General features: G+C 38.0%; 1 protein-coding gene across 1 annotated transcript in view; it reads left to right on the forward strand.

Annotated features, from left to right (window-relative positions):
- The window catches only part of LOC113658288 (collagen alpha-1(XX) chain), a 41,240-nt gene extending 29,784 nt beyond the window's left edge, over nucleotides 1-11,456 (forward strand). The window contains exons 28-51 of the mRNA XM_047807363.1: nucleotides 182-324; nucleotides 592-721; nucleotides 834-950; nucleotides 1,472-1,618; nucleotides 1,712-1,768; nucleotides 1,977-2,015; nucleotides 2,128-2,266; nucleotides 2,376-2,518; nucleotides 4,206-4,315; nucleotides 4,423-4,581; nucleotides 4,715-4,792; nucleotides 5,216-5,302; nucleotides 5,396-5,449; nucleotides 5,581-5,676; nucleotides 5,764-5,817; nucleotides 5,913-5,966; nucleotides 6,577-6,630; nucleotides 6,729-6,800; nucleotides 8,394-8,429; nucleotides 8,527-8,593; nucleotides 8,745-8,933; nucleotides 9,028-9,105; nucleotides 10,332-10,493; nucleotides 10,591-11,456. Coding sequence (XP_047663319.1) covers nucleotides 182-324; nucleotides 592-721; nucleotides 834-950; nucleotides 1,472-1,618; nucleotides 1,712-1,768; nucleotides 1,977-2,015; nucleotides 2,128-2,266; nucleotides 2,376-2,518; nucleotides 4,206-4,315; nucleotides 4,423-4,581; nucleotides 4,715-4,792; nucleotides 5,216-5,302; nucleotides 5,396-5,449; nucleotides 5,581-5,676; nucleotides 5,764-5,817; nucleotides 5,913-5,966; nucleotides 6,577-6,630; nucleotides 6,729-6,800; nucleotides 8,394-8,429; nucleotides 8,527-8,593; nucleotides 8,745-8,933; nucleotides 9,028-9,105; nucleotides 10,332-10,493; nucleotides 10,591-10,619 — 2,294 coding nt within the window. The 3' untranslated portion in view covers nucleotides 10,620-11,456. The remainder of the gene's footprint in view (nucleotides 1-181; nucleotides 325-591; nucleotides 722-833; nucleotides 951-1,471; nucleotides 1,619-1,711; nucleotides 1,769-1,976; nucleotides 2,016-2,127; nucleotides 2,267-2,375; nucleotides 2,519-4,205; nucleotides 4,316-4,422; nucleotides 4,582-4,714; nucleotides 4,793-5,215; nucleotides 5,303-5,395; nucleotides 5,450-5,580; nucleotides 5,677-5,763; nucleotides 5,818-5,912; nucleotides 5,967-6,576; nucleotides 6,631-6,728; nucleotides 6,801-8,393; nucleotides 8,430-8,526; nucleotides 8,594-8,744; nucleotides 8,934-9,027; nucleotides 9,106-10,331; nucleotides 10,494-10,590) is intronic.
- The last annotated feature ends 1,691 nt before the right edge of the window (nucleotides 11,457-13,147 follow it).

A 13,147-nucleotide genomic window follows, 5' to 3' on the forward strand; every position in this document is an offset into this window, starting at 1 on the left:
TGAGGCATTTTGCTATCAGAAATGGAGTAGAAACCTTGGACTTTTAGCAACATAATTTATTTTATTCATTCTTATTATTTAAATTGAATTCCATGACTCAATAACTGTGTTTTTTAGGCATTTCTATTAACACATTAGACTATGGTTTTATTTTTTTCTGGGGGTGTTTGTATTGCTTCAGTGTTTGGGGGAGGTCCCACCAGTGTGTCCATCTCTGAAGAGACTGCAGTCAGCATGCTGGTCAGCTGGGTTCCTCCTAATGCACATGTGCTGCAGTACCAAGTTTCGTACACTCCTTTAACTGGAGAATCACGAGAGAACAAAGTGAGTGTTTCCTGAAAGTTATGTATTTCCTGTTTCTTTGATGCAATAGGAATGATGATGTTCATGGTCTTCTTACCTTTAGATTTGTTTACAAATGTTTTAAATCACTGCAGCATCTCTAAGGTGTATATCGAATTGGTGTTTGAGCTTTTATTCAGATATTCACTGCACACAGGCTTAATACTGAGTAATATGTACATACATCTTACGCAGGCATTTGTGGTGCATCATGGGTAATGTAGTCTTGGGGGGTGTCTTTTCTTTTAGGTGTTGTTGCCAGGCAGTGAAAGACGAGTCCTTCTTCAATCTCTTCTCCCTGACACTCGATACAGCGTGCAGGTTACAGCTGAATACCGCAACAGAGAGGGAGGCAGTGCCTTAGCACAGAGCAAAACTAGTCAGTCTCTCTCTCTCTCTCTCTCTCTCACACACACACACACACACTCTCTGTACACACATACAGTACAAATCATATGCACGCATCTTGTATTTCTTACCTTCATATCTAGCCAGTCTACGTGTGAGCAGTGTGAGCGTGGTTCGTTCTGATCATTCAAGTATCTGCGTGTCCTGGAGGCCAGTAGCAGCAGTCACTGCATACCGTATAGTCTTCCAGGCCCTCAGAGGTACCAGTACCAATCTGTTTCTGTATACTTTTTAAATACATACTCATCTAGAGCAGGGGTCATCAATTTGTCCATATACAGAATAATCATAGCCCCAGACACTCCATGCATGTGCTACAGAGCATCTTTTGTATGCTTTCCTGACTGAAAGCTTCAGGATCCTGAAGATCGCAGTTCGATCTCTGCTCTTCCATGTCAGTGTTATTTTCAATGAAGTAGTTAGCAGTCAGTGAATCATGGACTATTGTAATTCTCTGTATGCTATTCTTTCTCAAACGTTCTCATCTGACATGTAGCCTGTTTAAAATGTAGCAGCTAGATTTTATAACAGGAAACAATAAAAAAAGAAAGGATACTTTTTCCCCTGTTTGACATTTCTTCATTGGCTTGGTTTTCATGGTTGATTATAAAATTCTCATTTATTAATATCAACCATTTACTGGTCTTGTTCCACAAAATGTAATCATGGCAATGATCCCTGACCCACACTTTCTCATTCTTTTGGGTTTGCCTGGGCTCAGATAAGCAGAAAAAGGAGGAAACAGTAGACTCTACCAGCAGCAGTCACTGTTTCTATGAGCTACATCCAGAGACTGTATATCGAATAAGTGTGCACTCCCGCCTGGGAACAGTAGAGAGCACTGCTGTCACTATTCTCCATCCCACAGGTAAGACTCCTGTTCAGACCTAAAAATAAGTCTCACACTTCAAATTATATACTTTGTTCTTTTCCAGAATACTGATATAGATTTCTTTTTCAGCTGCAGCACCATTAAGAGCACAAGTTCCTCCAAGACTACATCCCATACAAAAGGAAAGTGAGTATCACAGCCGGTTGTCCATCCAGGTTTTATTTACTAAGCATGGCCAGGGAGTGGATATGACTCCACCATGATTAAATAAATAAAGCGATTCCTGAAGAGGAATGAGCGAATGAACAAATGAACACAACTCCTGTGCTGTGCTATATATATGTGCTAAATATATATATATATATATATTTATTATTATTTATTTTGTTTACAGTGTGTCCTGAGATGACGATCAGGAATAATGTGATTAAAGGTAAACGCCTGAATCATTGCTCAGCATTTCTATTCAGCACATTAATTAAAAATGATCGGCGTGAATCACTGGCACTGTTCCCAGAAAAATGATGTGTGTGTTTGTGTTGCAGGCTTTAACATGATGGAAGCATTTGGTCTGACTCAGAGAGCCCACTCCACCGTGGAGGGTGTTTCAGTAGAGCCTTTCATCTTCAGCACTCTTCCCAGCTACACCCTCTACAAAGATGTACAGCTGACCCAAAGCACAGGGTGAGGATTGACAAAACTTTCCCAAGTATGACTCAGCAATGCAAAAAAAAAAAAAATGCTGGAAGTCTGCATTGTAGAAATCATTGTATTTCTTTTGCTTGCATTACAGCTTTATCCATCCAGCAGGCTTTTCTCCAGAGCACACTATCAGCATGGCTTTCCGCCTGCTGCAGGACTCACCCAAGGAGCCCTTTGCTCTTTGGCAGCTCACTGACAACGATTTCCAACCCAAAATGGGAGTTGTGCTGGACCGTGAGTACAGACAGGATGATTCTGCTGCATGAAACAATCTGGGTGCATGCTTCAGAAATGAGTGAAACATTCAAACTTGCCATCATTTACAGTGGGACTTGGTAGCTTAGTGGTTAAGGTGTTGGACTACTGATTGGAAGGTTATGAGTTTGAATCCCAGGTCCACTGATGGGCCTCTATACAAAGCCCTTAACCTTTAATTGCTTAGATAAAATGAGATTAAAATGTAAGTTGCTTTGTATAAAAAGTGACTGCTACAGTAAATGCTAGAAATGTAAATGATCCCTTTTCACCTGGAAACAGAAATGTTCTAACCCCACATTGATTTCAGTATAGAGTAAACTGGCAGAGTAACAAGGCATACTCCTAGTAGGATTAATTAAATGCTCAGCTCCTCCATCTTTAGATCATTTTTAGAACAGCTTGTTGCTTGCTGTATGTGATAACAACGTGCCTAATCATAGGTGTTAGGTGTATTTGGAGCACGGTGTTCCCGAGGAAAAAACTTGACTTTGTATAAACAAGAATTTGGCACTGATTGTTATTGATTCAGTTCTTAAAAAATTATGGGAGGTTTCGTGGTATGAAAATTCTTATTTCTCCAGGGATACGAGTGACGGAGAGCGATTTCTTTCTGATATCCACACTGACACAAATGACTGTAATTCATGAAGATGGGAATTGTTGTAAGAACATTTAAAACCAAAGCAGACCATTTTGGTTAGAGTTCCTATGTTAAATGTCGTGGAATCTCTCAGTACACACTTTTATTTGAACACTTAGCTTAAACACTTAAAGAATCGAGTTTCTTTAATTAAAATCCCTTTCTAGAAAATGTAGATGTATTTTGGTAGCAGACTGTATTTTACAAAAGGAATGGGATATCTTTTAATCCTAGAGGCGCTAATGTTCCTCAATGTTATATTAAAAAAACAATCAAACTGACAGTGTTGGTTTATCTCAATGTTGGTTACAGGAGTTCTACTAAACAGAGACTTAAAAAACTAAAAAGAGAAACATACAAATAATATACAAGGTGCGGTTGAGTTCTTTACTGACGTGCCTAGTAAGTACTGTATATTACTGTACATACTGTGTATATGAGCCTTATGATGGGTTATCACCCTGTCCAGAATGTCCTCTGCCTAGTTCCCAAAGATCATTGGGATCATTGGGATCAACAAAGTCCTGCTAATAAAGTTTAAACCTTAAAATGATCTTGAATCTGGCACATCGTGCTAATCATCTGTAGCAGTGTAGCTCATGGTCAGATCCCAGTGATGTTAATTCCACAGATCCTGGATCAGGCAGTGGAATATGTCTTGCTTGCTTGCCCCTGAATTTAGAAAGTGTTTCAGAAAATATTAGAAATAAAACCTTACAACCTGCTTGTATATACTTATTATGCCTTTTTATTGTTTGTAATATATTTTTTCATAGTTTCTGTTTTTTAGGTATTTCATTAATGATTTTTTTCTTTTTTCTTTTTGCATCCCACACGGTTCTGTTTCAGATTCTTTCCATTTTTATTTAGTTTTTTTCATTTAGATCTATTTTGTTTATTCTGGTTTCTTCATTGAAATGTGAAGTTTTTGTGAAGTCTCTAAATGAAAAAGCAATATTTGAAAATGATTTTTAAATGACAACTGTGTGTGTGTGTGTGTGTGTGTGTGCATGCTTTTGTCAGCTGAAAGGAAAGTGTTACTCTACTTCAGTCTGGACTACAGAGGTGAGGTTCAGGAGCTTACTTTTGACCAGACCCAAGTCCACACTCTCTTTTATGGTAGCTTTCACAAGGTGAGGGGAGAGATAAAAAGCATGAGAATCTGATCAAGAAAAAAAAGATGAGGATGATGTAAATTACTGTTCTTGTGTAATTAAGTCTTGTGTATTATGAATTGCAGATTCACCTTTCCATTAGTCAGGTGAGTGTATCCCTCTCCGTTGACTGCCAGAGGGTTGGTGAGAGACCTGCTCGTCCCCTAGGAATCATACCCACTGATGGTTTTGAGATGCTGGGCAAGTTAGTGAGGACTCGAGGGCCACGCAGTGGCTCTGCTGCTGTGAGTAAGCTGCAGTGACACAAAATGTACACTGTGGACAGTAAGGAATCATTATAGAAACATTTAATATCGTAATGATCAGAGCATAGTGTATACCAAGGTATCAAGGGTTTTCTCTTGTTCTGTTAATCAGTTCCAGCTGCAGTCATTTGAGATTATATGTAACATTACCTGGGCTTTTGAGGACACATGCTGTGACCTGCCTTCTCAGGTGAGGAACCACACACACACACACGCACACACACACACACACACACACACACACACACACACACATAAACAAACAAAACTGTACGTAAGCATGACTGACGGTATAATAACTGTATATAAATGTTCATGCACATCTGTGTATCTGGTAGTGATAATTTGGCAAAGCTCTTGTCATGGCGCTGTTTGCTACTCCTGAATAACTCCCATGTTCATCACACCACAGACATTCAATTACCCAGACTCTTAGTATTACTTTGTGAAGACTCTTTCCACTGTTAGTATTGAGATCCTTTACTCTAGTTTATGCCTGTTCTTGCTGATTTCTCTGAACATTTACTCTCATGTTTCTCAGTACAGATTTTGCCTCAAACAAGCAAATTTAATGTTGTTAATGTGCGTTCTACTATCTTCTTGGCTTCTGCAGAGAGATGAGGAGAGTTGCCCAGCCCTTCCATATGCATGCACTTGCACTTCCGATATCCCAGGAGCCCCTGGGGACACAGGATCACCTGTAAGTGTCCACAATACATACAGATTTAATTAATATGGGATTTGTTATTGATCTTTGGTGCACGTGTGAGTGTATATTCTTTTTTTTTCTCAGGGTAAACCTGGTCCTCGTGGGCAGAAGGGGGAAAAGGGAGAAAAAGGCCAAAAGGTATTAAATAAATCTAATCTGCAGCATAGATTTTGCTCAAATATTTGTTAGATCTATAGTTACAGATGCAATCCTGTGACTATAAAAAATGGTGAAATACTATTCATCTCTATTTTCTGCTTTCTCCAAAGGGTGAAATGGGGCCCCCAGGGAAGGCTGGACTAGAGGGTGGATTAGGTCCTTTAGGGTCCTTGGGCCCTCGTGGTATATCAGTCATGGGAAAAATAGTATGGTCATATTTTATCCCTTAAGAAGATGTTTTAGAAGCAATACAGACTACATAAACCTGTCCTTTGGTATGACTGTTTCTCTAGGGGCCTCCAGGAATTCGTGGAGAGAAAGGTGAAATGGGAAGGCCTGGGAGCCAGGTGAGCCTATATCATCCTTTATTTTATTAGAAAATAATCTGTTGTAGTAATACACGATGCTTTGGATTCAACCTTTGTCACTGTCTTTATTAAAGGGATTGCCAGGACCACCTGGCCCCAAAGGTGAAGAGGGACCCCCTGGACCTAAGGCATGTCTTTGTAATATGATGTTCCTGAGTTGCTTTGAATCACCATAAAATTATAGAGTAATACATCACAGTCAGCACTGCATGTTGGGTCAGAAAGTGGTGAAAACTTTATACATATACATCATAGGCCAATTTAAATATCCAAATCCATCATGGATCAGTGTTCTCAGAAATTTTGCATGAAAAAAGAATGATAGCCGCCTAGAGGACGTGTTTGTCTGTATTTTTGTGTTACACTATTGAGTGTGTGAGAGATTCAAGCCCTCTTCATTTTTTGCACTCTGGTGTAGGTTTAGTATTTGTTTCAAAGGCTGGAAAACAAAACTAGCTAAAATACAGCATCAAGAACAAGATTACAAGGCTGTATTTTTTATAGCTAGCTAGATAATACAGCTGTCGAATTAATCCAGGAGGTAAGAGAGGACATAAATAGCTATAAGAAACAAGTACAGGTGTGTCAGTTATGGCCCAGTTATGTTTGGTTTGGACACCAAACTTGTTACTGCACAATGCAGAGCCACTTCTAGTCACAATCCCACATGCTACATATAGCTTCCTCATTCTGCTTTATACCTTTAATACCTCTAATGCTCTCTATTGTCCTCACTAGGGAGCCAGAGGTGTTGAGGGTAACATGGGACCCCCAGGAGCTGCAGGGCCAAGGGTAAGATAGCAAAACCACACTGACTGCATTCAAACACACATACTGGCATAGATTTCCTTCATCCTTCAGCTGCACTGCTTTCTGTTTTGTTCTTGCAGGGCTTTCAAGGTATACCAGGCCACCCAGGGCCTGTCGGAGAAAGAGGGCTGCTGGGACCAGTAGGGCCATCAGTAAGTGCACATATCCACTTAAGATTTGAAATTATTATTCATCATCATACCATTTTCTTAATACGTACTGCATGCATGAGATATTGATATATTATATTGAATGACAGCAAGTATAAATCTCAACTTGATTTAGTAATTCCTATTTTAATAATACAGTAAACAGTACAATGGCATTCCATGAATGAAATAAGTTATTGCTGTAACAGACACCTGTTATAAGATTAGTCAGGCTACAGTTGGGTTTCTGTATGTAAAGTATTGTAACTCTGTGTTTAGTTGCTGGTGAGCAGGAAAAAAGAAATGGGAAAGAGGAAGGGTGTGAGCTGACAACCAATTCACACCTTTCCACAATAATATTGGCACAGAGATAAAGGGATAAATAGAAGAACGAAAGCTTTTTTATAAGTAAAACAACATACATAACTGGCACAATTGAATTAGAACATTTAGGCTAGGTAAAAAAGAAGAAAGTATTTGTCAAAAAACTGCAATTTCTTTAAGTGTCCATTTTCATACAAGCAATTAACCATAACCGAAGAGTGTGTCGTGACAAATAAATTTGGCTCCCCACAAAAGGTGATGACTACTGCTCGGTCTATTTATTTGTTTGTTTGTTTTTACTAATTTCAAGCCTAAAATTATAATTGGTATATTGGAAAATCGGTAGACGATGTTGCTCATTTTAAGCATTTGTTTCTAGAAAGATTATAAATTAACTAGCAATAAAAACAAGAAAATGTGTAAAATAAATGATTAGAAGTATGCTAAAGAATCTTATATTTGGTTTATTGTAGTCTTATACTAGGAATTAGTATTTTCACCTACTTAACATGTCATTTTTTGCAGTAACTACTACCATGATGGGGTACTATACATTAATTAGAAGAAATTTAGTATAGAAAAAGAAAGAAAGAAAAACCACCAATAGGAGGAGGGCATAAGATAATGCAAAACTCACGGGACAGTTACAAATACTGTAGAGGTGATGGTAAGCACAACATCACACAGTACAGTCATTCTCTTTAAACACTGATCTATTGTTAGAGGATAGATCTTCATCATGTAATTCGACCTGATGAACAGGTTTTATCAGACAGTTTGTTACAGAAATTAGCCAAGTTATCATCGATACTCTTAAAAGCCTGCTGAAATTCTGCAGCATAAAATTGGTTTATGAGCTTCACTGCTTGTTAAAAAGTTTCTAAATGAATTATAATATTGACTTGCCTCGAAACCTGCATCTGCCCTGAATGTTCTCATGAGTGTGCATGTTCTCCATACGTGTTTCAGGGATTTCCTCTGTGTCTAAATTGTCTGCAGTGTGTGAAAGGGTGTGTGAGTATGTGTGCAGTTGTGCCCTGGGATGAACTGGCAACCCTTTAAAGGGTGTGCCCTGAGTACCCAGGGATGGGCTCTGTGGCTGTCCATGAACCTGTGTAGAATGTATGATGGACCTGTTTGATGGATCAGTGAATGGATGGATAGTTGTAGTGTGAATATTACCAATCCTTTGTGTTTGATTTAATTAGGAGCCTTAGTTCTTTAGATTGAAATACAATGGCAAAGTTTATGTCTTTTTGTTTTTATTCTTAGGGGCTTCCTGGAATTAAAGGTGAGAGAGGAGAGAAGGTAAGTTAAATGCACAGTATTTCTCCTTGTATGTTCACCATTCACTTTCATGAAAGAGATCTTCAGTGGTACTGTGAGTCTGTGCTTTGTTTAATAGGGAGAGCCACAGTCTCTTGCCATCATCTACGACCTTGTCACTCAGGCCTGTGAAAAACTAGTGCATGGTAGGTTTTTTTTCCTAGAGTTATTCTTTGACCCATTTCTATTTCAAATATGATCATGAAGAAACAATTAAGAAACAATTTTTATTTTGTTATTTTTGTGGATGTAGCTTTTTGCATCCACTTATTCACACTTTATGTTAATGTACCATAGACGAAGTGCATAAGTTAGATTCATTTCTGCATGAGATTCGTCATAATCCGGTGCCTGTTGAGGAGCCTGTTGGACCTCCAGGAGAGCCTGGAATCCCAGGTGGTAAAGGACCCCCAGGGCCAAGAGGTCCTCCAGGGCGACAAGGAAACAGAGGAGAAACAGGCAGACCAGGGTATCCTGGTGAGCAGGGTAAGACTTCAATAGACTCTGTAGGGTTGGCATTCTGAGTAAAATGTAAATGAAATAGTCCAATTACAACACTGACTTTTTATTTCTTTTGTAGGACGTGGGGGTTTACGTGGCGATAAGGGAGATCCAGGCTCTAATGTCCAGGGACCACTGGGAATAAAAGGTTTTCCAGGTATCAAAATCAGACCTCTCATTCTCAAGTAGGGTTGTCTTGTTACAACATGTTCTACACCAATACCAGTGTAATTCATCTAAAAATAAATACATCAAAATAAGAAACAAACACAAAGACTTAATTCATCGAACATTCAAAATTTTAAAAGTTCTAAATCAGAATGTTATTTTTTATAAATAAATGCTCTATTTAAAATTAAATTAATTAAAAATAAAACTTAGAAGTTACTAATATTTAGATATTTTTAATATTTTTGATATTCTAAAGACATGTGTTGGAGCTTTAAACCATTGTTGTTGTATGAACATTAAACAGCCATTTTTTTTTAAATTCTAGATAACTTTATCACTTTTTTATCAAGAAAAAAGAACAGAGACTGTCCTCCTCATAAATGGACCGTCCTCATAAATCATTATGAGATGAATTTTAGCATGTGTATAGTGTTAGAACTTTGCTTCAAGCTTAATGTCCCAGTACAGTTGATGGTGATACTGAAATCAATCAAATCTTATTCGTAAACTATTCAACCGTTAGAGATAATACTATCAAATAGTGTCAAAAAAAGTTAATGTTTTGTGTGTTTAACATCTGTTTTTTTAAGATCAGTCAAGTAGATTTTCATTGCCATCACATAAAAAACAATGTGCAGGTAGAAAGAAACCAATATGATATCACAGCCAGTCAAAATTAGGCTACAAATAGTTAGAGGATTAGTTTGTTTAAATGAACATGAAAAAAGCTAATTCAGTCTCACAGGCTTTATGAATCAAATTACAATGATGGGTTTCACTCATCTATTAGCAGAACTTCAATGTTGGTCTATTTAAATGAGCATTGCATTGATATTATAGAATTGAAAAATTGACAATTGAAAATATAATACCATACTGAAAATGTGTCAAACATTAGTAGGTCAAACTCAACTCAAAAGGTTTTACTTAGTGATTCTGTGACTAAATTTACAGTATATTTAAAAAAAAATGGATGGATGCATGGATCTGGCTAGTTTTTTTATTTATCAAATGGCACTGGTCCTGAAATCTATAAGCTTCAGGGAAACCTTTATTAAAGAGAGTTTAGTTTGTTTTTTTATCATATTATTTTATATTTAATCTGTTCACCACAGGGCCTTATAGAATATAGAATATCTGTAATTGTCTGACCATTGAGTGCGTGTGAAAATATATTATTATAAACATTGTTTTTGGTTTGGGTTTCACCAGGACCTCCAGGAGAAAGCAAGATGGGGACACCAGGCCCTCGAGGTGAGGATGGTAAATCGGGTATTCCTGGCATTCCCGGGGCTGTAGGACAGCCAGGTGAGATTGGCCCCCCTGGTGTGTGTGACAGCAGCGGCTGTCATCCAGGGGGCCCTCCAGCTGCAGGTACATATAGATTTCCTTCCTTCTATGGACATTGTGCATCATCTGTTTATGTCCTCTTGTAAATAATACTATTCTTCATTACTGTTTAATTTTTCAGAAGATCCATACTATGGATACCAGCCTTGATCCAAGCATAAGAACTATATCTTAGAAGTTCCATCAGAGAACAACGCCAGATATTATAGAACCACTTCAGGATGTCATATTCAAATGGATCTGATTTATTTTTTATCATATTTATAAACCTGTTTGTTGGCTCAGGAACTTCTTCAATGCATGAGCCTTTAGACTGACTATTTTATTTTATTTTATTTTATTTTATTTTTAAGAGTATGATGCTATGAGATTTTCATCATACCCTTTTATCATTCTTTCAGGCCACATAATGTTTTATTTTAATATATTATCTTTCACTAATCATCTGGACATAACCAGTGCCATAGATCACAAGACAAACAAAATCTTGAGCAGGACTCATTATGTGCTACAAGGAGCAAATGCCATTTTTGTCATATGGGAAATTTACAGAAATGCCAATTTCGCACTGAGAATGTTTTGGCTATTATTTTATCAATACTGTGGTTTACTTTGTTGTATTTATGCACTACATTGTGTGTGTGTGTTTGTGTGTTTTTTTATTACTGAAATGTTGTTGAAGGCATATTAATACTAAGACCTGTTTGTGTACTCTATTTTAACTGCCTCAAAATAATTTGTAAACCAAACAGTTTTTTTATGAAATAATCATGAAACAAGGCTGTGATAAATCTGTGATGTCTTAATGATCTGCATAAGGCCTATTTTACTTGATGGTGTCTAAAAAGTCTAAAATTTACACTATGTATATTCGTTCGACTGCTACATTACTGTTTAAATAGTTGTTTTTCTATTTGAAATTTACCCTACCCTTAGAGTGTGAGTATCATATGTGTGTGTGTGTCTGTGTGTGTGTGTGTGTGTGGGGGGGGGGGGGGGTTAGCGTAAGTACAACACTGTGTGTATTAAACGAAACTATATTTTAATTAATAAAACTATTTCTACAACCCTGAAAATATATATCAAGTTAAGTCAAGAAGTCAAGAAGATTTTATTTTCATTTCAACCATATATAACTGACGCAGTACGTAGTGAAACGTGACAACTTTCTCCAGGACCATGGTGTTACATAGAACAAAGACAGAGCTACAGAGAGCAACACAGAGCTTAGGACTTAAGTAAGTCCTAGCCACATAAAGGGCATCTGTACAACCTGGTGCAAACAGTGCAAGACAAAAGACCAACGATACAAAAAATGACTACACAAATTCGGCACTGACCAAAATACATACTGTATATTCTATAGTACATGTGCAAAAATACTGGAATGAACACTTACTGGAATAGCAGCATTTATATAAAGTATTGTAATGAACTCTGAAAAAACAGCAATTGACAGAAATGTGACAGTAATAAGTCAAGTCAAGTCACCTTTATTGTCACATCACCACGGCACATGTGCCATAGAGAGTGAAATTCTTGGGAGCGAGCTCCAGAAATCACAGAACTATTCACATACAGTAGTAAGAAACATAAATAGAACAATTTACAACCAGGTTAAAAATACTGTTAATACTCATTAACAATATTGTATTCGCCACGTTTCAGTTTAGTTAAGGAGTTTGATGGCTTGGGGAAAGAAACTATTACACAGTCTGGTCATGAGGGCCCAAATGCTTTGGTACCTTTTTCCAGATGGCAGGAGGGTGAAGAGTGTGTGTGAGGGGTGTGTGCGGGCAGCGTGTGTTGTAAATGTCCGTGATAGAGTGAAGAGAGAGACTCCAATGACTTCTCAGCTGTCCTCACTCCGCCAGAAGAACACCAAGGAATTTTGTGCTTTTGACAATCTCCACAGAGGATCCATCGATCAGCGGAGAGTAGTCGCTCTGTGTTCTCCTGAAATCAACAACCATCTCTTTAGTTTCAATATTTAGAGACAGGTTATTGGCTCTACACCAGGCAGTTAGCTGTTGCACCTCCTCTCTGTATGCTGACTCGTCATTCTTGCTGATGAGACCCAACACAGTCATGTCATCAGCGAACTTGATGATATGGTTTGATCTGTGCATTGCTGCAGAGTTGTGAGTCAGCATGGTGAACAGTAGTGGGCTGAACCCCCTGAGAGGCTCAAGTGCTCAGTGTGGTGTTGCCAGCAGGCTCAGCTTCTCAAACAGGTGCTGGGGAATGATTGTATTGAATGCTGAACTAAAGTCTTAGAACAGCATTCAGAATAAATGTCTTATTCTGGGTGGGTGATGTTCCTCATGACAAGCCTCCAGAAGCACTTCATTACAATGGGTGTGAGTGCGATGGGACAATAGTCATTGAGGCAGGACACTGTAGACTTGTTTGGCACGGGGACAATGAATGAAGACATTCGCTAGCTGTTCTGCACATTTCCTGAGCACCCTGCCTGGACTGTTTTCTGGTCCAGCAGCCTTCTGTGGGTTAACTCTACATAGTGTTCTCCTCATGTCAGACGTGGATAGACAGAGTACCTGATATATATGAGTAATACAAAGATTTCTTTATAAAGTCTGTATTCTGTAACTGATAAAAATGTATTAATCACATTTAACCTACATTTACATGATTTTATCAGGCACACCTATCCAGAA

The sequence above is a fragment of the Tachysurus fulvidraco genome, chromosome 23, assembly GCF_022655615.1.
Source record: "Tachysurus fulvidraco isolate hzauxx_2018 chromosome 23, HZAU_PFXX_2.0, whole genome shotgun sequence".
NCBI lineage: Eukaryota > Metazoa > Chordata > Actinopteri > Siluriformes > Bagridae > Tachysurus > Tachysurus fulvidraco.